The following is a 24,866-nucleotide window of genomic DNA, read 5'->3' as shown; positions in this document are numbered from 1 at the left end:
ATTCCTCGTATGCTGTGATTTGGGCCTCGTTGTGTTGTGAGAGGACTTGGCTACTTGGATAACAGCTGGTCACGGCGTTACAGTGGGACATGGCTTGGCTTCAACAGCAGCTGCAGAGACTCTTAGCAGCGTAGCTACTGAAAAAAAGGATATAAATGGCTTGGGGGAGATTAATTCCCTTAGAGCCAGCAGGTTTGTTTAGCTGTCTCAGGAGGTTTGCTGCTGACACAGGGGCAGGTATGCTACAAAAGAGCCCCTTTATCTGCTATTGTGTGCTTTTACCCCTCTTTGAGTGTCCACGGCCAGATCAGAGGGTCTGCTTATCCTGCCTCAGTACTGCTGGTGTGATGGTCCTTGCAAACTTCCTTCTTGTAGACAAACTCTTTCAAAAGAAAAACAGTTATCTTTCATTCTCATAATATTTTCAAGTAGACCACTAAGTGTTTCTGGAATAAAACACTGGCTATGCGTCCAGTTTGTGCTGACAGCAGATATTTCCTAAGGCTCGAAGTTAAATTTCCAGTCTCTCAAAGTTCCTGTGCTTATATGCAGAGGATTTTACCTCTTAGTGGAAAAAAAAAAAAAAAACAACAACAACCAAACAACCCAATATGTTTCATCCTTCAAGACGTGTCCTCTCAAAGATGCATCCTGTATTGTGAGTTTTCTCCTGTCCTGGCATCCCTTTGTTTCCTTGTGTTGGTGACACTTCCATCTCCTCTGCGTGTGTCCCAGTTGTGCAGGGTTTTGCCTCTATTTCGCTGGTGAGTTGGCTGCCAGCAGCCAGATGTTAAGCTCACGTTCCTTATAATGTTGTAAACCTTTCTTTAATCTTGCCGGCTCAAATGCATCGCTGTTTCAAAGGAGGTTGTTTTGTTGGTTTGTTTGTTTCTAATTGCACTTCAGAGCCTCTCTTCCTGCGTTTGGACCTTGTTCAAATGAGGCTGGTTTGCCAGGCAGATCTGTAGCGACCTCTTCCACTAGCTTGTATGCCAAAGTATTTAATCTTTCAATTTTTTGAGGCTTGGAAACAAGTTCTTTGTGTGTTACTTAGCCTGGAGTACAAGCAGATGCTGTCAGACTCAGCTGTGTACTAAATAAGGGGAGTTCATCCTGTCGCTGCTCAGAATACCCTGAATTGGAAGGGATGCACAGGAATCATGGAGTCCAATCCCTAAGAAATGTCTACGACTGTTCCTTTTGCAAGCAGTAATTTGAGGGTGACTTGGTGGCATTGCAGAGGGGAGGAGAGGAGCTTCGCTCTGGGGGGAAGTTCCCAAATGAATTGTTCTTTTTTCTCTCTGCTTTCAGAGGCTCTGTGGCATATCTTCTAAAAGTGATTGGCCGTGCTGATTCACTGCCCACTTTATCATGTGCTGACAAAGACATGCACAGTGCTGCTTCTCCCAGTACAAATGCAGCTGCAACCTGCAGAAATACAGTCCACTTCTGCTGCAGAGCTCTGTGAGCAAGCCCAGCTCTTCCTGAACCAAACACGCCTAAGGGTGAGTTGGTCATAATCACTTGTTTTCAATATCTCAGTGCTGTGTTACTAGAATACCCTAAAATGATCTGGATACATGCTTATTTTTCCCTTAGGATTACACATGTTTTGCATTTGATGTAACTGGTTCTCTCTTCAAATGTTATTTCAATTTTTTTGCTTATATCAGGTCTTCATGGTGTTCTTTTTAAGTCGTCTGAAGCAGTCTGGCTGTGGTCTTGCACAGTTTCACTGAAGGTCCCTGCATCTCTGGCACCCTTGCATCTGCTATCTCCTTGCTGACTGAGCAGCCAGCAGCTACTCTGGCTCAGATGGAGAACTACTGAGCCTGCAGTCCCACGTCTTGCTGTGCTCAAACAGCTTGGAGAGCAGGGCAAGCATGCTGTGGTACTGAAACCATTGTAATGATCTGCTGGTCATGAATTTCTTAAAACAAAGCTCAAGCTCTTGTATTTATTGCCTTTAGCGTGCCACCATGGGCTTTGTTTTCCTAATCCACCTTCCCTTACCTTAATGCCAAGCACTCTACTGAAGGAAGATAACGTACTTAAGGCTAAGAGGATGGTCCATGAGAGCTTGTTTGTAGTGATTTCTTAGTGATGGCTGTCCATTCAAATCACAGGATGATAGAATGGCCTGGGCTGAAAAGGACCACAGTGATCATCTCATTCCAACCCTCTGCTATGTGCAGGGTTGCCGACCTTGATGTTATATCATCAAGGATTGTTAAATCCTGTGCTTGCTCCTGTGACTGGTGGCTGGCTTCCCAAACCACGTTGCTGTGATTTCTGTCCCAAGTAAGTCAGCAATTGCACAAATAAGTCAGCAATTGCACGACTGCCAGTTGGCTGAAATGTCAGGGAACCTTTTGTATTTAAAAGGTGGTAACTGCCTTCCATTTCCCTCTCATTTCCTCTAATGTGAGATTATTTAATAATTGTAAAACAGTAATAACCTGGTATTCATCATTCTCACTTAAATTCTTTGAAGACCAAATGCACGTTGTGCTTTTGAGTCGTTCATTTATCCTGGCATGCTTGAAGTGTGTAAGTAGCAAAACGATGTCTTTAGCAGGGCTTTATTTGACCTGAGACTTTATATAAGGCTATGCAGGCATACACCTCATGGCTTGCATAAATAACTCCTGATCAGGCAGGGTTTTGAGTCCTATTGCTCCTGCTAACATTCCTGATACAGGGATGTGTAGTGCATGTCCTACAACCCCAGTTACTACGGGGCCTGTAGTTGATCCAGAGCCTTGGAATAAAGAACAAAAGAGAGACTGACTGGTCTCCCTTCTTCAGAAAGGAAGGGCTGGTTGATGCTAGAAACAATCACAGAATGACCTGGGTTCAAAAGGGCCACAGTGATCATCCATTTCCAACCTCCTGCTGTGTGCAGGGTAGCCAAACACCAGACCAGGCTGCCCAGATCCACATCCAGCCTGGCCTTGAATGCCTGCAGGGATGGGGCATCCACAGAAAACACCCCTTTCAAAATCTATTTGATTTTCAGGCCTTAAAATGGGGTTTATGAAAATGTGTCTTCCTGCTTCTTTGGGTTAGAATCCAGTTGAAGCAGACGTGTTCTGAAAAGATGTATTTGCACACAGATGGACTGAACGCTTGGTTCGGTCCACTTGTTGCTGCAATAGGCCACAACTGTAGGACTGGTTCTTGGCAAATTGGGCTAACTTGTAGGATCTGTCTCCAGATTAGTTTGAGTATTCCTAGTGTGAACAGTGCAGCCTTCAGTTTGATTGCCCAAGCAGTGTGTCTCTATGGGCAGTAAAGAGAACATGAAACGGTGGTTTATTAATACTTAAAAGTTGACAATGTACTGGACGTAAGGACAGAATTGTTCCTCCGTAGCCAAAAAACGTGCAAGAACTGGAAAACATCAGGCAGTGTAAAAATGAAGTGTGGGGAGAAGCTACCCGAGCAGTGAACTTCTTGCTCTTCCTCGTTCATCCTTTTCCCCTACACCTGTGGATTGCAGGTGCAAATTGCCTGTTTCTTAGTTTATTTGATATGCCATGGATAGTTGTGTTTACTAATACAAGAATTCTTCTGCTACTCAAACTTAAGACTGACTCTTGTTTTGGATTTGCTTTTTCAGCCCTCCGTCTGGATGACCAATGTCCTTTTTAACCGATTCTGTCGGAAATTAAGCCTCCAACTTCCATTCATTCCTGCTGGCAGCAACGCATATAATGCAAACAATCACAATTCAGGATCACACAAACATTGCTCTTAAAACTTCCTAGATGATTGTAGTTGCTTTCCTTGTGTTCTATGCTAGCAGAAGCCTTTTCCAAGGTTTACTGTTGACTCTAGAGCACCGCGTTCCCCGTTTGCTGGGAGCCTTGGGGGCTGGCACCATGGGGAACTCCTGCGTTTGCCGCGATGACAGTGGAGCAGAAGACGGCTTGGAGTCTCAGCATCGACAAACAGAGAGCAGTAGGGTACGTGCACCTGATGGAAGAAGCCACCCAAGGGACCCTGTCCGACCACCTAGGAGGGGGAGAGGGCCTCATGAACCAAGAAGGAAAAAACAGAATGTGGATGGGCTAGTACTTGACACACTGGCTGTAATTCGGACGTTAGTAGATAAGTAAGTACCACCTCAAGGAATAATTCAACATGAATGAAAATACAATGTTCTTGTCTTCTCTCAAACTGTGACTCCATCCTCTCACCGATCTACACCTGGCCCTCCCTGAAGCAGCAGCGTGTTTCCATCTGGAGGCTTAGGAGAGGAGCACCTTTCCTAGGTAATAGCCATAGCTCCTGAGCGCCCAGATACAGACTCTTGCAGGAGCTGAGGAGCTTTCTCACCTTCCTGTGTGGGCCTACACCCAGATGGGATGAGGAGTGTGCTCAGTATTGCTTATCTGGTGTAGATACACAGCTTAGGCAGCAGCAACCTTACAGAGTTTGGCAGCTTCTGTCCTAAACATTGACTGCTAAGCAAGGTTTCTGTTCTCAGGCTGCATCTACTTCTTTGGAAGTGGCTCAACAAAATTGAGGGCTTTGATCGTTGTCAGTTTGCATAAAGAGACTGAGGTTTTCTTTCTGAGTACTTTTTAAAGTCTGCATGTTGTGTCTCTCCAGCTTACGATTGCAGTGTTGCATTCCTTGCATGCTCAAAGCATCCATCGAGGGCGTGTGGGATATTTATGGATAGACACTTATTTGGGTGGTTTTGTTTTGTTTTACTTTTTATGGAGCTCTATAAAAGGTCCTCAGGGACTGGAGGGTGAAGGTAGCTCATCTCTTCTGGGTTAGGTGCAGGTTAGGAATGAGAAAGACCAGAACAGAAGGAAAAATGTTACTGTAGCTTCACCAGTGGGATGGATGAGGCTCAGGATACACGAGCCTTGCTTGATTCTACCTGTATCCTTGCTCCTTGCACGTGGAGGAGGGCAACATTTTACAACAGTTAGCTTTCCTGTTGTAAAATGCTGAAGAGGAAATAGCAGAATTTAAGCTTAAGAGGCGTGTGTGGTATCAGCTGAGTGCAGTTGGGGCTGGGAGGGGATTGGTGCTGGTGGCTGTTGTTGCTTTTGGTTTTTTGCCTCTTACTTTAGGATCTATCTTCAAAACATAATGTGAAAAAAATTGTGCAAAATTCTTGAAAGCCTCTCCCTGACCTCTCATGCCTTCCCCTGTCCCCTGAGGTCATCTCTTCAGGCTGTTTCACAACGCTTCTGTATGTAGTTGGTCCTGTTGCTCTTGCAGTCAGTTTTGTAATCTCGTAAGTACTTTCCTTTGCTGCTGAATTATAACAACCACGGTCACTGATCCTGGAGTCCTATTTCAGACAAATTCCTGAAGCTGTGGTATTTTGTTATACTGGCTGAGTGAAATACTTCCCTGGACTCACGTACCTGTGGGATCATTAAGGTTGGAGAAGACCTCTGAGATCCTCTAGTCCAACTGTCAACCCATTACCAGGACGCCCACTAAACTACATCTCTCAGTAGGTTGGAAGGGACCTGTGGAAGTTCATCCACTCCAACCTCCAGCTGACTCTCCCAGTCAGAGCAGGTGGCTCAGGGCTTGGCAAGCGTTGACCAATTCCAGGAGATTGCAGTTGGGCCCTTTTCCTGTGGGCTCCCTATTTTTTACACGGGGGATCCCAAAAGTGCATACAGTGCTCCAGATTCTGTCTTGCAAGCACCACGTGGTTACTGTGGTCTGTTGATTAAATATTGCAGCAGGTGATGAGACACATCTGGTTGTATAACAGCCAAATACGACAAGACTCCGTTCTGTAGGACAAAGACCTAGGGCTGCGAATAGTGGGGGAGCATCTTCATGAGGCAGATTATCCAAATGTGCCTGAAAGAAGCTTAAGGAACCTTCTGTGAGACTTTAAGCTAATGATGACCCTTCTTAGGTAAATAGGAATGAACAGTGGAGGGGAGGAAGAAGAAAATCCACGTCTGGAAGTTTTGTTTTCCAGTCTGTAGGGTTAAGTATGTTCATTATCACCTGTTTCTTCATGGAGCTTTATCTTCTTGGAAGCACCACAACTGAAAAAGAAGGAAATGGTAGGGAAGAGGACAGCCATATTTTCATGTCAAAAACCATGTGCAAGTCCAGGTAGTTTAAATGGAGACGTACGTAATGCTCAGTTGGAAATGTAGGTTTTGGTGTGATAGCACAGCAATGAAGGGCCGAAGAGTGGAGTCTGGGCAGTGGGAGGCCAAGGCCTTCCTGGCATTCCTCTTCTAAACTCTGTAATAAAATCTAATGCTTGAGGATGCCATGAGATGTACTGCAGATTGAGTTGCTATAGTGTGATCTGTGATGGACACTTCCTTTCCCTGCTCACTGTTTGAGATTTGATTTTTTTCTTGTCCAAATATCTCTCTTTCCTAGAAGGAGTAAAGTTCCATTTCTAAGCCTCTGATTTTTTTGCCATTCATACAGAGTGCTGCTTCACAAATTGTTTTGTTTCCAAATAGGCAAATGCTGGGGGGGACATAATTCTGCAGTAACTAGCTTAATTATCTGCATGATGAATTCTTCTGTGTTATGCATTTCCAGTCTTATTTTGAAGCCGTGAGGCAGAGATTGATTGCAGAATGTATTGTTCTGAGTCTGGGATTGGTTCATAATGCTGAAATAGCACTGAGTACAGCATTGAGGATGTGCCACCACGTAAGCTTTTGTGGTCCTGGAGATGCTTACTCAACAGGACTTGGAGACTTTGCTTTGGGTGCTTCCAGTGGCACTGTCTGATGTACCTGGCCATAAGTCCTTGCTCTTGCTCCATCAAACCAAACTGAGGAACGAGTCCAACCTGCATTATTATTAACTTTTTTTCCATGGTGGAAAGGGAATTGGGGTTAATATTTCTTGTTGAACTGCTTTAATGTCTTCCTGCTGCTCTTGTTAATGAATTAGTAGTGCATGGGGCTGCTAGATTGCTTGCCTTTCAGTTGAGGGATGGAGGGGAGAAGCAGTTTCTGAGCAAACCGTGTTTATGGTGCATCCCTTGTGCACTGCTCTTGGTACACTTTGTGACCTCTGTTCCTTACTCTGAGTAACTTTGCTAATGGATAGCAATAAGCCTAAGCAACGTATTTAGATTCTGGACCTGCAGATATGGGTAACACTTTACATACCAGCTATTACACCTGTAGATATGCAGGTGTTTTTTAAGCCAGAAAACAGCCTAAATCCCACCTGTATTTCAGATCTGAAAATGGCATTAGTGCATTGCAGCTAATGTGACTTTCTCTTTGTTAAATGCTTAGTGGATTCATTTTCTGTGTCGTTATCATTGTATTCAGTGTGTTGCATTGAAGGCTGTGCGTAAATGTTGACCTGTGTGATATCTCTTTCAGCGACCAGGAGCCTCCTTATTCAATGATCACGTTGCATGAAATGGCAGAAACAGGTACCAAGGCACCGTGTTGGGCATTTCAGTTCATTCCCAGAGGGGAAAAACCAAACACTACTTTTAGTTGCAAAATAATTGCACTGCTAGTATGAGTTTTATTGATCTGCTGTAGCTCTAGGGACTTGGACTCCAAAACACAGTTCTGCCCTTCAGAAGATCCACTGAGCTGTTGGGTGTTTCTCTGAGTTTTTTGAGCTCTCTTTTACTTCCTATGTGAGCAGTTCAATGCAAACACGTTAAACCATAAGCCACAAAGAATGCCTGTTTGCACAAGGGCAGAATCAGCCCATGTATGTAAACATGGTTCAAAGTCTTTACTTCTCCACTGACAAATACTGCTCGCCTTTTGTTTAGGTTTTTGCTGTCCTTAGACCTCCAGGTTATTGATGTAGTTGTTCCAGTACTGTACTGAAGTTGTCCTGCATGCCAAGCTGTGTCAGTACGAGGGTTACTTACCTCTATTATGGGAGGAGGAACTCATCCAACTGGAGATCTGTACCAAATTTCTGCTAGAGTTGAATGAAGTCTCTTAACGGAGTTGGTACTGGTCCCAGATAATGTTTCTGCATTAGAATGAGCTAATCAACTTGATCAGATATGACAGCAATTCAGTAAAATGTGTTTTGGAGTAATGTACTAACAAATTCTAAGATCAGAAGTGTTATTTAGATTTACTTGCCATTGTGGGTGGGAGCACAAAGCTTCCAATCTCACTTGTATGCAGACGCAATTACCTTTAATTTTTACTTCTTGGGCAACTTTTCTTTAAATCCAAATTGCTTAGTCTTTTAGTAGTTGGTTAACATCTAATTGATGCACATTAACGAGCAGACAAGGCCTCCTACCTATACTATTTCCTTATCTAATCAGGGTTTGTTTAGAAGGCTAAATGGGAAAAGCTAATAGAGTTGTTCTGAGGTTCACATTATTTGCAGAGCAGGTAGGATGCTTTCTTTCTGGCCAGGCATATTTTTTCAGTATCATTATGAGTGCAGTGTGTTCAGCTGTAACACTGAACACTCAGCTCTTGAGTTGAGATGCTGGAACCAAGTGCTTGTCCACACTTAGGAGGGTTCCTTCCTGGAATATGCTCTGGCTTGGGCAGGACTGTTCTCCAAACAATACCAATGTTTGCTATTTTTCCTTGAAATTAGACTTCCAAGTTACAAACTTAAGACATTGCTATAAAATTTAAAACATACGGGTTATTTTTCTTCGTGCCTATAAGCTCACTGAGTGATTTAAATGATTGAAAACTTAAATTTCCATTGCTGGTGTATTTTGAACTCTTGGATCGTGGTGCTAATTCTAAACATGACTTCTCTTTTGTGGTTGACAGATGAAGGTTGGCTGGAAGTTGTCCAGTCTTTAATTAGAGTTATTCCTCTAGAGGATCCGCTGGGGCCGGCCGTTATAACGCTGCTACTTGATGAATGCCCACTGCCAACAAAAGTAAGTTGAAACTGTGTGTTTATCTGCAGCTGAATTTCAGTTGGCCCCGGTTGCCACGATAGTTGCTGGGTGGGTTTCATTGGTTATGCAGGACGGTTAACTGCTCAGAAATTGGGTGTAACTTGGAGTCATTTTTGGTGACCTGGCATCTAATCTCTACTTAACACTAAAAGCAGTGTAGTAGAAGATGAAAAAACACAGCTTTCTGGGGAAGAACAAGAAGACTTTGGGCCTTAGCTGCTTCCATTGCTCTCTTCTCCCTGGAGGAATCCAAGGCCAGGCTGGATGTGGCTCTGGGCAGCCTGGGCTGCTGGTTGGTGACCCTGCACGTAGCAGAAGGTTGGAAGCAGTTGATCTTTGTGGTCCTTTTCAACCCAGGCCATTCTGTGATTCTTCTGCCATGCAGTACACGTGCTGTGCAGTGAACATCTGTGGGTGTTCTGCTTTTTTTTTTTTTCCTCTAATATCTGAAAGCTGCATATGCACCACTCACTACTTAGTTTGTTTCTTCCTTGCACGTAAGGAATGCAGTGCAGTTGGGCATCCTGAGTTGAAGAAACAGCACTTTAACTGTTTAATACCTATATGCAGCTTTGGCAAATCTGAGCACACTCTTTGCTGACCATAAAACTGGCCTGGGATGGAAATGCAGTCTGCAGTGTTCATGCTGTGCTGGTACCAACACTTTAACGAGGGAAATGCAGACCTCTGCTCCACGTGAAGAATTTGTTGTGGTTTTTTTTCAGCTGTACAACTTCCTGAATCATCAGGTGACTTGCATTGTGACTTTTGAAATACAATTGGCTGCTAAATAGTTGACTGTAAGAGGCAATAAGATACTTCCTCCTGGGGTTGCTCAGAGGCTTTTTCCCTATTGCAATCTCTTTACAGCACAGCAAAGTGCAGGGAGTTACAGCTGTAGGATCTACAGGTCATGTGCAGCCTATTAAAGTCTTTGTTGTTCTTTTTTTTTTTTTTCCATATTCAGAATAAGCTTAAGTATTTGGCTTTCAGGGATTTAAGTCAATGCCCAACTCCTGCTGCAGCTGGAGAACAGTAGGCTGGTTTTTGTTATGGTAGGCTGTGAAGTCCATAAAGTCGAAATGGCAGCACAGTAAGCTGTTCAGCCTATAAAGTCTTCATTTAACTCAAAGTAGTTGATGTCTCTGAAGGTTTTAATAATATCTAAAGGCAGAACAGGGTATGGCAGGAGTCTAATTTTAGGTTTTTCCACCCTGAGTCTCTGGCTCAGTCATCCTTTCTGCCCTCACCATTCTTTCCACTTCATGTCAGTCCTGTTCATCAGCTCTGCTTTTGTGGTATTTGTTTTAGGAGAATAACTGCTTTTCAGTCTTATCTCTATACAAATTTCAGACTCTAGTGCAGAAAATTGATGTAAGCATGGCTCAGACTGCTGTTTGAACAGCAAAATAAGCATCCAACTTCAGCAGTGCTATTTTTTCTTCAAAAGGCCTGCTGATGACTTCAGTATGAGAAGTTCTATTTTAATTAGATCCCAGCCTGAGATGATGTAGTTTATATTTGAATCAGCTGAAATTTTCATGAAGTCTGGAAAGTTAGGGGAATTTAGAAATCCTGGAGGGCAGAGTTCTCTGTTGGATCACTTGGCTCTAGATTAACCCCTGCCTACCCTGAAAATGAGGGTTACCATCTAAACCTATCTTGAATTTTGTCCACGCTGTACTGCTTGAATGGAGCAAGTCAAAGCACAGCATTTTCTATTTACTACCTTTCTTGCTATTTCTTAAATCAGTATGACTACAGAAAATCACATGTTTTGAAGGATACCATTCAGGACATCTCGTAAAGCTGGCAGCATCCTAAATTGATACAGCCATAGATATCACTGGTGTTGTCTTGCCTTTTCCTAGCGTTGAATTCCTCTTGCTGTAGGTGGCTCACTTATCTGTGCCTAGATGTAGATCATAACAAAAACTAAGAGACTGGTGGTAATTGTAAAATTACAGACCTTGGATATGTTGAACTTTTCTTCCATCTGTTCTTTGTTATTTTTTTAATAAAACAGAACCATTCCTGTGCTGTCTGGTTTTAGTGAGTCTGTGATTATGACATATTACTTTTACATTGTATCACCAAGATTGGATAAGACCTCTAAGACCACCTAGTCCAACCATCTGCCTACCACCAGTGCTTCCTGCTAAACCCTATTCCTCAGTGCCACATCTAACGTTCCTTGGACACCTCCAGGGACAGTGACTCCACCAAATAACATTTTGAGTTGGGGGAAAACTGTTTATCTCACGCTGAAGAGATTTCTGATTTTTCTTTTGCAGGATGCATTACAAAAGTTAACTGAAATATTAAACTTAAGCGGAGCTGCTGCTTGTCACGATGCTTGCCACCCTGCTAAACATCGGAATACAACTGCAGTGCTGGGCTGTTTAGCTGAGAAATTAGCAGGTAAAGCCAAGGGGTTGTTCTGGAAGCTTGCTGAGTACCTCTGACTTTCATCCCCAATCCAAACGATTGAGTTTTCTTAGAACTGAATAATGTTCTGCATGGAGTGGATGCTTTGTCTCACAGGTGTGACCCATTCCACTCTGGTTAAAACATTGAACAGATTCAGTCATCAGGCACCAGTTTGGATCTGAATGAGTCACTTTAAATCCCGGATACTTAAATCTGTTGGTCGGTTGGTTAGCAGTTTGACACACGTTTGTGAATCTGTGTTCATGCTTACAGTGCGTGGTCTTAGCATTGGTAATTAGTCTTATCTCTAGACCTAGCCCTACTCTCAGAGTTACTGTGAACATGTGGTTCCATAGTCAATAGACAGGAGTATTAACTTAGAGGCTGGGTAGAAAGATAGAAGAGAGATGCTGTTTCTGCTAAACACATGCTGTTCTGTTGTACCTAGCTGGAAAGACTTTTTGCTGCTGTGTTACTTAAAAGATCACTGTTGGACTTTCATTTTAAGGTGACTTTTCATACCAAACTACTTAGCTTCCTAAGTGCCCTGTTGGAAACTGATGATTAAGTTTAATTCCTGCTGATGATCTTTGTATCTAGTGTTGAGCTCCCATTCTGAGGAAAGGGAAATGGAGAAAAAGTGATTGTCTAGTATCACCTGACTGTTGTTAAAAATATAATTTCACTGTATCTGTTGAAGTAGAGAGAGCAGGAAATATATTGCACTGTAATATTTCTACCTTCTCGTTACAGTAAGTTGAAATGAGACCCAATGCCTGCTAATTGCAGCAGCTCAGACAGCAAATCTGTTCATGCTGTGGTGAATCCACTATGACTTTTCAGAGTTCAAGTTGCTGGAGTTCCCTTGCATCCCTCCTGAATGAACAGGCAGTATTTTAGGGCAGTTTCTTTAATTGACTACTAGTCGTGATGCTGCTACAAACTGTATAGTTCACAATCAGGCTGTATTAGACCCCTGGTTTGGCTTATTTAGAGCTGCTGGTAAATGGAGCTAGTGAGTCTTCACCCTCTGTGGAGGTTTGTGGCCCTGGCTGTGGCCAGGAGGTTGGAACTTGATGATCCTCGGGGTCCTTTCCAATGCAAGGCATTCTATGATTCATACTTTCCCTCTGCAGTTAAAGGGCAGCCAGACTCTTCTGCTCTGTATTACACTTCTAAGCAGTGGTGGATGTCTGGTAGTTCCCATGGATGGATCTAACTTCTAATATTTTTACAGGTCCTGCAAGTATAGGCTTACTCAGCCCAGGCATATTGGAATATTTACTTCACAGTTTGGTAAGTGCCTTCAATCCTTTCGCATGTATCCGTATGTTGTGATTAGAACAGCTTCGTGTGAGAAGTCTGGGTTGTTTGGTAAATACTGATAATGTACAGAAAGTTGAGACTTAAGTTCAGAAAGTCCCAGTGAAAGTATCCCTAAAATACACGAGACTCTGCTGTTCCTATCTCCTAGTTTTAAGAAGATATTTAAAGTAACCAGACCTTGCTGCATGTTGTGATACAGAGGGCTTCTCATCAGTATTCCTCTGTTCTGTTGTCAAGTGCAAACTTCTTTTTCTTTCTCTGCAATAATTATTTTGGATTACTTTCTTTACGCTTAAGGTCCTCATCTTCCTCTTTGTGTTCTTTGTTTTTACTGTAAGTTAAAGGAATGAGGCTTCATGGAAGCCTTTCAGAAAGCTGAGAGGGTTTTTTGTTTGTTTGCTTTTGGAGAAGCAGTTCTGTCCTTTGCTCTAGAAAGGTCAAGTTTCTATTCAGTGCTCTCAAGTCAACGCTAAGACCTAAAAGTGAATTCTGATTCCACTTGTTAGCTCAGTTGCATAGTTGTGGGACTGTTGAGATGAAAAGATGGTCAATTTGGAAGGATTGGTCTTCAACCTATTTGCTATGAGCTCTTGGAGGGCAGGGAGAAAATTGATGCATCCTGTCTGCGTGTGGTTTGTTGGTGTTCCTAGCTGGTAGAATAAATTGAGCTCCACCCTTAGAGATTCTCAGAAGTCCACAGGCCAAAGCATCCTGATCTGCTCGAGCCAACTGTTGGCAGAAGGAGGGGCTAGGTGACTTTCAACCTAAGGCATTTGGTGACAGAGCTCTTCCTGCCCACCTGTATCATGTACTTACTGACTGTTCTTACTGCTCGTGTTTAGAATTTCCAGTCCCATCCGACCGTGATGCTTTTTGCACTAATTGCACTGGAGAAGTTTGCACAGACAAGTAAGTATCAGCCCAGTACTGCTCTTAACAGTAACGTTACAGCTTCTGTGCCGTGTGGTTCTCATTTGCTTCATCAGGTCACATTTCTTGTAAGTAAGAGAGACTGAAACGATACGAACGCAAATGTAGAAGAGAAATATTGGTGCACTTAGAAGCAGGAGGAAATGTTTACTGTGTTAGTGCAACCCCTCAGCACCCTCGAGCTATTTGCAGAAGCTCACTGCAGAGCTCATCATTTGGAAACTGCTGCATAAGTCTTATAACATGAGGCTGTTGTCACTGAAATAAAGCTGTATCAAAGAGACTCAGAACAGCAATGATTGGGTGCTTGCAGGCAGGAGAAGTATTTATTGCTTGAATGGCACCCCCACCCACAAAACCTGAGAGTTTTGCTGGAACTCAGTACTTCTCAACAAGCAACTGCATCATAAAGAGTTACAATATGAAACCTTTGTTACTGGGAGGGAAAAAAACATCTGTATTAAGATGAAGAACAGCCACTGTTTGACTGTCTCTGGTCTGACTCCATGCAGAGAAGTGCTGTATCTGATTGCAAGGTTAGTTTGGGAGTAGAACTTAATGCTGTTTGTAATGCTGGGATGTAAAGTTGGTATGTTGGGGTTTGTTTTTTTTTTTGCTGTTGTTTTCTGTTCCTGCTGTGTTTGTGCAATGCTACTTATTTAACTAAACGTGGTGTTGGTTTATAGGAGTTCCTCTTTTTTTTTTCTCTATCAAATTGCAGGTGAAAATAAAATGACAGTTTCTGAATCCCGCATTAGTGACCAACTGATCCTGCTAGAGAAATGGACAGATCACCCAGACTATTTGAAACGCCAGGTTGGATTCTGTGCCCAGTGGAGTTTAGACAATCTGTGTAGGTATAGCAAAGGGATGGATTCATTTAGTGGCAATTCTCCAAGGAAAGAGGTTTGAGGACCTGCTGGTTTCTAATGTCCTTTGGTTAAATTTGGGAAAATAGGTTTGTTGGGCTGAAGGGGCTCCGGTCAGTGTATGGTGGGGCCAGTGGTGGTTGTTTAGTAAACGTCTGTCCAAGTGTTGCAGCAAATTAGGGAAATAAGAAGTAGCCCTAAGATAAGATCTTGATTTGTAAGTTAATGTATACGTGTCAGCAATTTGCTGCCTGGTAAGATAAATGCTTCAGATCCTCCCACGTGAAAAGGGGAAGAGCTGCTTTGGCTCACTTCAAGTTCTTCACCCACTTGAAACTGAGAGAGTAGAAAACTCTTTGTATGTTTTCTGTCCCCGCAATCTTTGCCACATGTGATGAATCGAGAAAACCCTGTCCAACTGAATATGCAAATACACTGGTAAACCCTGAAACAATTGGCATCTTGGTATGAACTTGCATGCCTTTTGTTTGCCTGTGGATTTCTTGGAAGTAATACTTAGGCTGAAGAAGCTCTAGGCAGAGTTATCTATTATGTTCTGGTGTTTAGAGAACGTTTACTGCAAGTGATGCTGTTTCCCTGCAGGCAGAATGCCAATACTTCATTCATTTATGCCAGAAGTGAACTGGATCCTAACAAGAATGATTTATTTATTTTTTTTTGCTATATGAATTGTTCAAAACGAAGCTTTGCTGTAGCAGTCATTTGAACTAATTTTATTTTGCAGTTTTAAAAGAAGGCAGGCAGTTTACATATGAGAAGGTTGACTTGACCAACATCAGGGCTATGCTAAACAGCAACGATGTCAGTGAATACCTGAAGATATCACCACATGGATTAGAGGTAGGATGTCATTTCATGGTTTCAAATGGTCGCCAACCAACAGACCAGGCTGCCCAGAGCCACTAAAGTTTTAGTTTCAACTAAAACTGTTCACTAATGTGATTCTCTGTGCTTATGTTGCCTAATCTTGAGGCACCCATAGAAGCAGGATTCTTATCTCAGCTGTATGTTTTGTTTTATTTCCTCTGTTACATGAAAATTTGCCTATAAAGAATAAAAGTAAGGTTGACCACCTTGGCTCTTTGTAGTAAGAGCTAGCTGACAGCCAATGACATTAGGTCTTCCTGTCTTGGCTACCTCTAAGTATTTAAAATTGATTCCATCAGTGCTTTACTTCCTCACTTCTCTTATCACTGACCACATTTCAGTCTTGCCTACTCAGTGTTTAGGGTGTGACTGTTACCAGCGTGAAGAGATGGCACTTTGAAATTTTATTACCTCTAACATTGTGCCTATGGATCCTTACATGCAAGAAACTTCATCCAAGGGGGGAAAAAAAGGAGTTTGTTTAAATGCTTCTTTTGCAGAAGATTAACTTTTGGTTTGGTTTCGGTAGGCTCGATGCGATGCCTCATCTTTTGAAAGCGTCAGATGTACGTTCTGTGTTGATTCTGGAGTTTGGTACTATGAAGTTACAGTCATCACTTCGGGAGTGATGCAGATAGGATGGGCTACCAAAGACAGTAAATTTCTCAATCATGTGAGTACACGCAGTGTCATCCAGCCAATTGTGTACTTCAGTACTTCTCAATGCATAAGAAAATAACACTGGTTATTCTGTAAATAGGCACTTACACCTTTCCCTTAATTTTCCTGTACTTTTGCAGAGCTTTTTTTTATTGCTGCAGGTAGTACAAGGAAGGACAGGATTGTCCTTGCAACACACTGACACTGGTCACATGAGTATTGCATAATTGCTAGCAGTGACAGTGTATCTACTTGCCATTGCCTGTGTGTTACAGGGAAATGGTTTGTGTCTTGTGCTTTATGCTCTTCTTGGGAACTCTTCAGTCCTCAGGTAACAGCAGTGGTTTCTGTCAGTGTTTTTTGTGAAGTAAACAATTGCTTACTAAGATCTGGTGGGTTATCATGCACTCAGTTTAGTGCAAGTCACCAAACAGCCATTTGATTACTCTCTTTAGCACAGAGTCATAGAACCACAGAATGGCAGGGCCACCAACCTCCACATTTAATACAGGCTGCCCAGGGCCCCATCCAACCTGGCCTTGAACACCTCCAGGGATGGACGGGGATCCACAGCCTCTCTGGGCAGCTGTTCCAGCACCTCACCGCTCTCTGAGTACAGAAATTCCCCTGACATCCACCTCAATCTCCCCTCCCTCAACTTAAAACCATTTCCTCTTGTCCTGCTGTTATCTGCCCTTGTTAAAGAGCTGGCTCCCCTCCTGTTTGTAGGCTCCCTTTATATTTATATTTCTGTTATGTCAATTTTCACTAGGGAAATATTTTTTTTTAGGTGATTTTGGGATAATGCAGCATCATTGGTGCTGCTGGTAGAAGCAATGCGATGCAGTTCAGGAATGTGGCAGCTTTTTTGATTAAACATAAGCATTACGGAAAGACTGAATTCTCTGCATTTTTGCCTTTGTTATATAGAATAAGTACACTTGCTTATTTACAGTTTCTTCTGTTCTCTCATCCAGCTAGCTTGGTATCTTATTGTAGATATTCTCTTCAGTATTTAATTTTTAAAGTTACTCTTACATGGCACATCATACTTAAGTGCTGGCAAACACGATGTCCAGACCTACAGTCAGAGAAAAATCTCTGCTAATGTTAGTAGAGATGGAACTGGGGCCTCTTTCTCCTTAAATATTCATGGTAAAACTGGATGGCTGTCCAACTCAATATGCTGTAGCGTATTTGCTTCTCTATTTTCACAATGCTGAGAAAGTGTAGTGGCTGCTACCCAAGAAACTTGTCTGCTTCAGCTTAGAAGGAACTTCCCGCATTATCAGCCTTTTAAAGCTAGCCACTGTCAAGTTCGTTGAAGCACAAGTTAAAATTTCAATGCAGAAGGCTTAGATGATGCAGCTTACTGCTGCTGACTGGAATGGAAATGCAGGGCTGAGATTCCTACTGGCTGAGCTTGACAAGAAATATACCTGTAATCCTACTTTCTAGTTGTTATTACGTGGTTTTCTGATCCTACTTGGCATTTCCTTCAGGAGAGGTGTTTACTTACTTTGAATATAGAGATGAGAAGTTAAACCTGCTCATTTCTGATCACTATAGAAAGTTATTCTACAGCTGTGTCAAATGCAGAAGCTAAAAGGAAGATAGGCCAAATAGAGACATGTGAGTAAATATCAGTTGGGGGCAGAGAGAGAGACATGCCAAGGAGGTGAATGGAAACATCAGTGGCAAGAAACACACGGGAATGGGAGTGTGGCCTTTCTCACCATCTAACTTGAATCTTCCAATGGTCTTTCTGCACTTTATTCCATGTAGTAGTGTAAATGACATTGTCTTTTGCTGGTACATGACATGCATGTGTGTCTGTATCACATCCAAAGTCCAGTCCCACAGTTCTAGCATGGCATTGAGTGCTGTTTTAAATTTAGCTAAACAAACAACAAGAAAAAAACAGCCAAACCCTACAGACCTGTCCTAAGCACAGGCATTGTTGTTATTGAGTGTAATGGAAACTGTTGGAAGTGAAAGACAGCATGTCTGCCTTCAGAGTCTTAAGAGGTTTAAAGGACTTTTTCCCATTTACTCTTAAGGAGCTTGGTGTGGATGCATTTTTGTCTGTTTCCTGTACAAGGTTTGGAAACAGAAGCTGTCATATCTGAGCTGGGTTTTCTGTTGCTGTGGTTGTTTTGCTGGTGACTGAAAGCTGCTGGCATATAAGTTCATCAGGCTTCTATCTGAAACAAAAAGGAAATTATCTTGTGAGCACTCATCAGAGAAGCCACGTGCTCTTTATTTCCAGCATGTATAACAAAACAAAAAACTGATCTTGAATATGACATGAAACATTCATTAGCAGAGGCTAACTTTAATTGGGACACCTTATGTAATGAGACCCTGGCTGGTGTTTGCACTGCAGACCAACCACGTAAGTAAGCTGTCTTCCAAAATGCCTCTGGATTTCATGTTTGGACTCTCCTTCACAATGGATTCATCTGCTGCTCTGAAACTTGTGCTTGCTTGGGACTCCTTTCAAACAGAGGGAGGCTGACACAGAGGGACAGAACATGCAGCACGTTCAGTAAAGGTCCTGGGACTGTTATCTGTCTGTGTGCTGTGTGTTCTGGTCACTCTTGGATATGGGGTGGGTATCTGTTACCAGACTCTCTTGAAGATAAGAGAGATGTTCTGTGCCTGTATTGACTTTGTAAGCTTCAAGAAGGGAAGATAGCTATTCAGCTACTGGACTTGAGATCTTTAAATAGACAACAGAGACAGAGAAAATAGCTCACAGAGACTGAAAAACAATTTAGAGAGGATATCCCTTTCTTTTATTCCTCTTTACTCTCCAACAAACTCATTTGGATGTGAAAACGAAGCCAAGGCTCTTGAAAAATAAGAGATGGTGGGGGGAGGGGGAGAAATCCCATCTTGCTCTTGGAGGAGTGGTTTAGTTTGAATGCTTTAGCTGACTTCTGTGAGGAATGGCTGCAGGCTGAAGTGCTTTTCCTTTTCCTAAAGGAAGGTTATGGCATTGGAGATGATGAGTATTCCTGTGCATATGATGGCTGCCGGCAGCTGATTTGGTATAATGCCAGAAGTAAACCACATTCCCATCCCTGCTGGAAAGAAGGTATTCAGACTGTATTCAACCTATCTGAATTTGCTGTTTATCTTAGCTGGATTTCTGCCCAGGGTTCTTCCTTCTGCAGGCATCATAGCTTGTTAGCAGATGTGTGACTGAAATAGTTATTGCCTAATCCTGATGATGTGAAGTGTTTAATAATTACTGTGCTTTTACTAATAGTACTTGCAGTGCTTGAAAGATGCAAAGTGGGCACCGTGCTCTCGTTGTTGGGTAACTGCTCTCTGTGCCTTCTTTTCTATTAGAAATTTCTCCCAAGGTTGGCACAAGCATATTAGGAAGTTAGCAAGTATGTGTTCTGAAGGTATCTTCAGTAATTGTAAAATAGCCAGGGAGAGACGGGTGGGGAGAGAACAGCTCTCCTTCCATACCACTGCACAGCACTGGCAGACTAAAATACTTTACGTATTGACCACATTGCCTTGTGTTTTGCTAGTACAGCCTGCTGCACACTACTTCTTTTGCTGTGCTCATTCTTAGTGAGACAGCTCACTAAGGTATGTGATGCTTCTACTTAGCTGTTTCAGCTGTTGACATGCAGTGTAATGGAACGATTTAAATGATCTCTGTTTTGCACTTAAGGAGACACAATAGGATTTCTGCTAGACTTGCAAGAAAAGCAAATGATCTTCTATTTAAATGGAAACCAGCTGCCTGCTGAGAAGCAAGTCTTTTCATCAGCTGTGTAAGTATGTGCTCAGTGGGAATGACAGTGACCTGTATGGATAATAGTTCTAATTATGTGAAAAACATTCCATTTGAAAAGTTAATTCCCAGCTGAAAGTTGCTTAGAAATGTCACAGCTCAGATAATGTTATCAAGTGGATTTGTGCATTCTGAAGGCTGTATTAACTCGCTGCATTGCAATGGGGCTGGGGCCTGGGTAGTATATTGAATATATGCTACAGGATCTCTCTGACTACATTACAGAATGGTGTCAGGCTATTATTTCCAACTCTGTTGCAATTAACAGACTGATTCCTCTCACTGTCACGGAGAAGTTCAGTATTTCAGCTCTGGGAAACTGGATGATAGTTGAGAGAGGCTTCCTATGCAGCTTAATTAAACACTACAGTACTTTCTAAATGGACGTTACTGTGCTAATCACTTCGTATTTCCTTATCAAAACGAAGCTCGAGATGCTAGTAAGACAGAAGACAGTGTAAAGTCTTACAAAATATCTTGTCTATTCAGCTTGTTTCTCTTTTGATGTGGAGTATGGCACTTGCATACTTTGCAGATTCTTCTGTGCAGTTAGAAATTACAGTATTCAAGTTGGGGCCTTTCTGTAAATAAAACTGAAAGGGGTGATGGCTCTGGTGTTTTTACAAGGTGTCTGCGTGGCTGTGAAGCAGACAGCTGTCCCAGGGTAATCCTGCAGGAGCAAGGAGAGACAGATGGGCATGGTGCTCAGGGAGCTGACAGACCTGAATTCATGGTGCACATCGTGTGGAACTTGTAGACCTTGCAGGTTTGCCTGTCTTGTGCCTGATCAAATAAAGCAGCCAGGAGCAGCGGGCACGTGGCTCTCCCCAATAGCTGTCAGTGTTGCAGGTGCACCAAACAGTTGTTTGGGAGGAAAATGTTGTTTCCAGTCCTGCTACTGAAGGAGAGACCTGAGCTGATTGATGTAAAGAGGATCATGCTGTGTGCTGTTGAGATGTGTGTGTTTGCTCTTACTGTAAGTGTGACTAATCCCAGTTGTAAGCAAGCAGCCTTTATTGGTTGACTGGGGAGTAAATTCAGATAAATTCTGACAGTAAATTCCAAGGCTGAGAACTAAGAAAGGACAACATAAGCAGCTGATATGGGGTGTGTTACAGGTTTTTCTTCCAGCTAGCTTAACCAGATCTATTTAAGAAAATGTTCTTTGTTTTAGGATGTATTTTTGTTTATAATAAAGCATGGCTTCTAGAAAGCTCTCAGTGCTGTAAGTCATCCTAAAATGTTATTTCTTCCTCTTGCAGATCTGGCTTTTTTGCTGCAGCGAGTTTCATGTCTTACCAACAATGCGAGTTCAACTTTGGGGCAAAACCTTTCAAATATCCACCACCAATGAAATTTAGTACCTTTAATGATTATGCCTTCCTGACAGCAGAGGAGAAGATCATTTTGCCAAGGTAATCCTTTTGTCTGAGTACAGAGGAATGAAATACTTCACTTCTGAGTTGTGTAGCCTTACACTATCCTTGTAAGAGTTATCTTTTCTGAGGTCATACTTGCACAGGTCTCTTTTGGAAAGGGATCATATCATAGGTATAACAAGTAGAGCCCACAGAAATACACAGACATACCATTAAAGTAATTCTTTGTGATATTAGGCTAATTTAAAATTGCACAGTAAACTGGACTAAAAGTGTCTCGTGCTGTGTAAGAATGATTAGGTTGATTGAGGAGCTATAGTTTTAATTAAAAAGTGTGTCTTATTTAAAATTGACCTAATTTGATGTTGGTAGTGTGGAGGTTCTGAATTACTGTACGTCTTGTTGGGCTTTTCTGATTGCAATGAAAGTTAACCCCTTTTTGTGTTATTCAAATTTCCGTGTGCTCAGCCACCTACATCCACCTGGGCAAAATTTGGGTAAATCCTTCCTGAACTTCCTGTGTTCTTGGCAGATTTGAAACCTAACAGCTTTTCTGGATTAGGTCACTGGTAATAAAACAGTTTTCTGGAACACACACAGTAACAGAAGAATGATGGTGTGTGTCCCAGCTTTCCAACTTTGCCTAATGATGGCTTCCTAGGCTGTTATGCATATGGTCCAGAGGCTCTTTTGTTGCTTCTCATTAAGTTGGAAGTGGGTCCCCCAGCCATAAGAAATGCAGATTGGTTTTGGATTACCTAGCTGATTGTTACAGTGAGTTACGTGCTGGAATAGCATGTTATTTAAAAATAGAAAACCTACCTTGATCTTGGACCCAAGCCACATACTGGCAAAGCCTGAGATGTGTGATACTGAGTTCAGGCAAAGAGGAAATGAAATCCAACCTGCAAGACAATTTGCACTTCCTTGTAGCCAGAGTAATTGGCACCTGCTTGACACTGGGAGTCTTTTAAGTGAGAGTCTGATTTAGCTCATTAAGGTGATCTGTTAATTATCATTCCTGATCAGCCCTTTTTCACAGCGGGTGTCTTAGCAGTTTCATGCTCTGGATGAGGACTTTGGCAGCTTGTGGCTGTGTGCTGGAAGGAGCTGATGATTGGGTGTGATGACACTGGTATCACTCTGGCCCTGGCCTCACAGTGTTTAAGCAATAGCTGCAAGAATGAGGCTTTGGTTATCACAAAAGCTGTACAGAAGGAGGAGGAACTGGCTTCCTGTTGCTATCTGCCTGGAGACATTCACCTCTGTATCTATGCCTACTCAGTATGCCATAGCACTGAAAGGCTCCATTCAGCATTGGACACTGCTGCTCTTTGTGTGGAGGGGATGATGTTAGTATACAACATCTGAACTGTTCAGTAGCTGTATGCCAATCATAATCTACAAGACGGCTTTGATCCTTACAGGGAGTTGAAAAACAAGGCTGGGACCCAAGGTAGGACCCCAATTATCCATCACTGGGGTTAACATAAACTCCTGTGGGGTTACAGTGGATGCAATGGATGCAGTGTTAGCCTGGGCTGGGTGCTGCACCCTGCCATCATCTGGCTTGGTTTTGCAGAAGCATTCCAAATCTGAAATGTCATATTTCAGCAAAGGTGGGAGCTCTGCCAGCTTGCTCTGATGTCACCTGCTAGTCTGAAGTGTCACATGGACTTTCTTCATAAAGTAGCTTGATCAAAAATGGCTTGTCATAATAATAATTAACATGATTTTCTTTAATGTGTGCACTTATCTACGTACACACACCTCTCTCTATAAACATTGCTTATAATTATATACATAGATGTGATAGATTATATACACACGTAATTGGATATATGTATGTACAGTTTTTACACCTGAAATGTAGGGACTCATTCGTATAACATATATGTCAAAGAGAAGGGAATGTGTCCTGTCTTCCCTTGTGGCTTTTGCCATATACTGGGCTGTCAGTTTTCTTTTTCAATCTGTGTTCTTCTGAACTGTGTTACAGCATTACAGGGCTTCCAAGCTTTCTTGATGGATAGATGCTGTTTTCCTCTTGAAAATACACAAACACAACACTTTAATGGAAACGTTCAGCTGTGAGGGCTGGAACTGTAACCTAACTCTCTTCATCCCTTTCTTACAGACCAGAACAAGGGAACAAGGGCTGCTCAGAATAACTCTGGATGTTTTAAAGTTTTAATTTTTTGTGCTGTATATTTTATCAATGTTTATCAGCATCAGTGTTGAGTAGCACGAGCACGTGCTGTGTTGGTCTTGATGCAATACTCCAAGTAGTTTAGAGCCCAACTAATGTGAGGGATACATCTCTTTCTTCAGACACAGGCGTCTGGCTTTGCTGAAGCAAGTGAGCATCAGAGAGAACTGCTGCACACTTTGCTGTGATGAGGTAGCAGACACAGAACTCAGGCCATGTGGACACAGGTAAAAACTCTTATTTTTTTTTTAAAGCAAATGGGAAAAAAACAACCAAGAAACAGTGTCTACAGTTGACATATCTTAGTTGAAATCAGATACAGTCCCTGCTTATCTTGATTGGCTTCAGAGCACAAAGGAAATAACTCATCGTTTTAAGGATGTGACTGATGGTAATTAAGCACAGACTTCCTCCCTTTCCTACCAATCTTGTTGGGTTTACAGAGGTACAGTGGCTATGTGAGTATGCTAGCTCTGGGCAAGGAACAGAGCAGTTTAACCTGATTTCAAAGGTTTTGCTGATGAATACTGGCTTAGTACAGGTGCTGTGTGCACACTCCAAATCATGTGAGGGGAGTAGGAAACTCATTGTACACCCAGATATTCATTAAACATTCAATAAGTCGATAATCTGAAGTCACAAATTTCTATAGAAGATAAAAGTGGGGCAGCAGTATGATAACTGCTGGTACCTGGTACTTTCCTACCTTGAAGCAGCCCAAAACGCTTGGATGTGATGCTCTTGGAAGTCTTTTCCAACCCTAATCATTCTGTGATTCTCAGTAGCCTACTGGGAAGTTAATGCGGTGAAATCTGTAGTGTTTTTAGAGCACTCACTGTGGCAGGAAGACAAATGGCAAGACTGCTTCCAAGTTGAAAAAGAGCAGACATCCAGTGTGCCTCAGCAAGAAGCTGTGTCAAATTTGGCAGTCTTTTCTCCAGACCAGAGTGAGTGCTGAGATGAAATAAAGAGTGCAGGTGTAATCCTGACAGTCTGCACCAGCAGTTCCAGCTCTGTAAGATGCTGAGCATCTCTCAAAGTGTGTGGATCCACAACACCTGACTTGCTGTTCCTGATCTCCACACTGAAAGACTTACCCTTGATTGCTTTTTTTTTTTTTTTAACTTAAGCAGGCTAAATAAACTGTTAAACATTTGATTATTTTTCTTCGAGTTTTGTAAATATTTGTAAATGCTGTAAATCCAGACTTTTTCTTTCTTTTTCTTTCTCCTCCAGTGACCTGTGCATGGAGTGTGCCTTGCAACTGGAGACCTGCCCTTTGTGTCGACAGGAAATACAGACCCGAGTCAGACAGATTTCTCACATTTCATGACACATGTGAAGTACCACAGACTTGTTTTTAATGAACTCCAACCAATACAGAAAGGGGGAAGCATCTCTAACCAATCTTTACGCACATAGAGCCGTAGCCATGGCCAGATTTCATGCTAAGCTGATTATCTTTAAA

The 24,866-nt window shown here is 42.4% G+C and overlaps 1 protein-coding gene across 2 annotated transcripts; it reads left to right on the top strand.

Annotated features, from left to right (window-relative positions):
• Window positions 1-24,866, top strand: RSPRY1 (ring finger and SPRY domain containing 1). Of its 2 annotated transcripts, XM_003209686.3 has the most exons (15): window positions 1,312-1,505; window positions 3,623-4,117; window positions 7,362-7,414; window positions 8,757-8,869; window positions 11,185-11,311; window positions 12,558-12,616; window positions 13,489-13,555; window positions 14,298-14,429; window positions 15,191-15,306; window positions 15,863-16,006; window positions 18,982-19,093; window positions 19,688-19,790; window positions 21,073-21,225; window positions 23,521-23,625; window positions 24,635-24,866. In XM_003209686.3, the coding sequence occupies exons 2-15, from the start codon at window positions 3,771-3,773 to the stop codon at window positions 24,729-24,731; spliced, it is 1,728 nt and encodes a 575-aa protein (XP_003209734.1). In that variant the 5' UTR covers window positions 1,312-1,505; window positions 3,623-3,770; the 3' UTR covers window positions 24,732-24,866. The 2 variants fall into 2 exon arrangements, with proteins under 2 accessions (XP_019475184.1, XP_003209734.1); XM_019619639.2 differs by lacking the exons at window positions 7,362-7,414; window positions 8,757-8,869; window positions 11,185-11,311; ... (8 more) ...; window positions 23,521-23,625; window positions 24,635-24,866 and adding an exon at window positions 1-237 and having other exon boundaries at window positions 3,623-4,121.

The sequence above is a fragment of the Meleagris gallopavo genome, chromosome 13 (assembly GCF_000146605.3).
Source record: "Meleagris gallopavo isolate NT-WF06-2002-E0010 breed Aviagen turkey brand Nicholas breeding stock chromosome 13, Turkey_5.1, whole genome shotgun sequence".
NCBI classification, from domain to species: Eukaryota; Metazoa; Chordata; class Aves; order Galliformes; family Phasianidae; genus Meleagris; species Meleagris gallopavo.
This window is presented reverse-complemented; position numbering and strand designations above follow the sequence as displayed.

What these genes read in the sequence shown, in the direction of transcription:
- RSPRY1 (XM_003209686.3), top strand. Translation starts at nt 3,771, where the DNA reads ATGATTGTAGTTGCTTTCCTTGTGTTCTATGCTAGCAGAAGCCTTTTC. An exon ending in AATGCCCACTGCCAACAAAA is followed by an intron (nt 8,870 to 11,184) that starts GTAAGTTGAAAC and finishes TTTCTTTTGCAG; the next exon opens with GATGCATTACAAAAGTTAAC. An exon ending in TATCACCACATGGATTAGAG is followed by an intron (nt 15,307 to 15,862) that starts GTAGGATGTCAT and finishes TGGTTTCGGTAG; the next exon opens with GCTCGATGCGATGCCTCATC.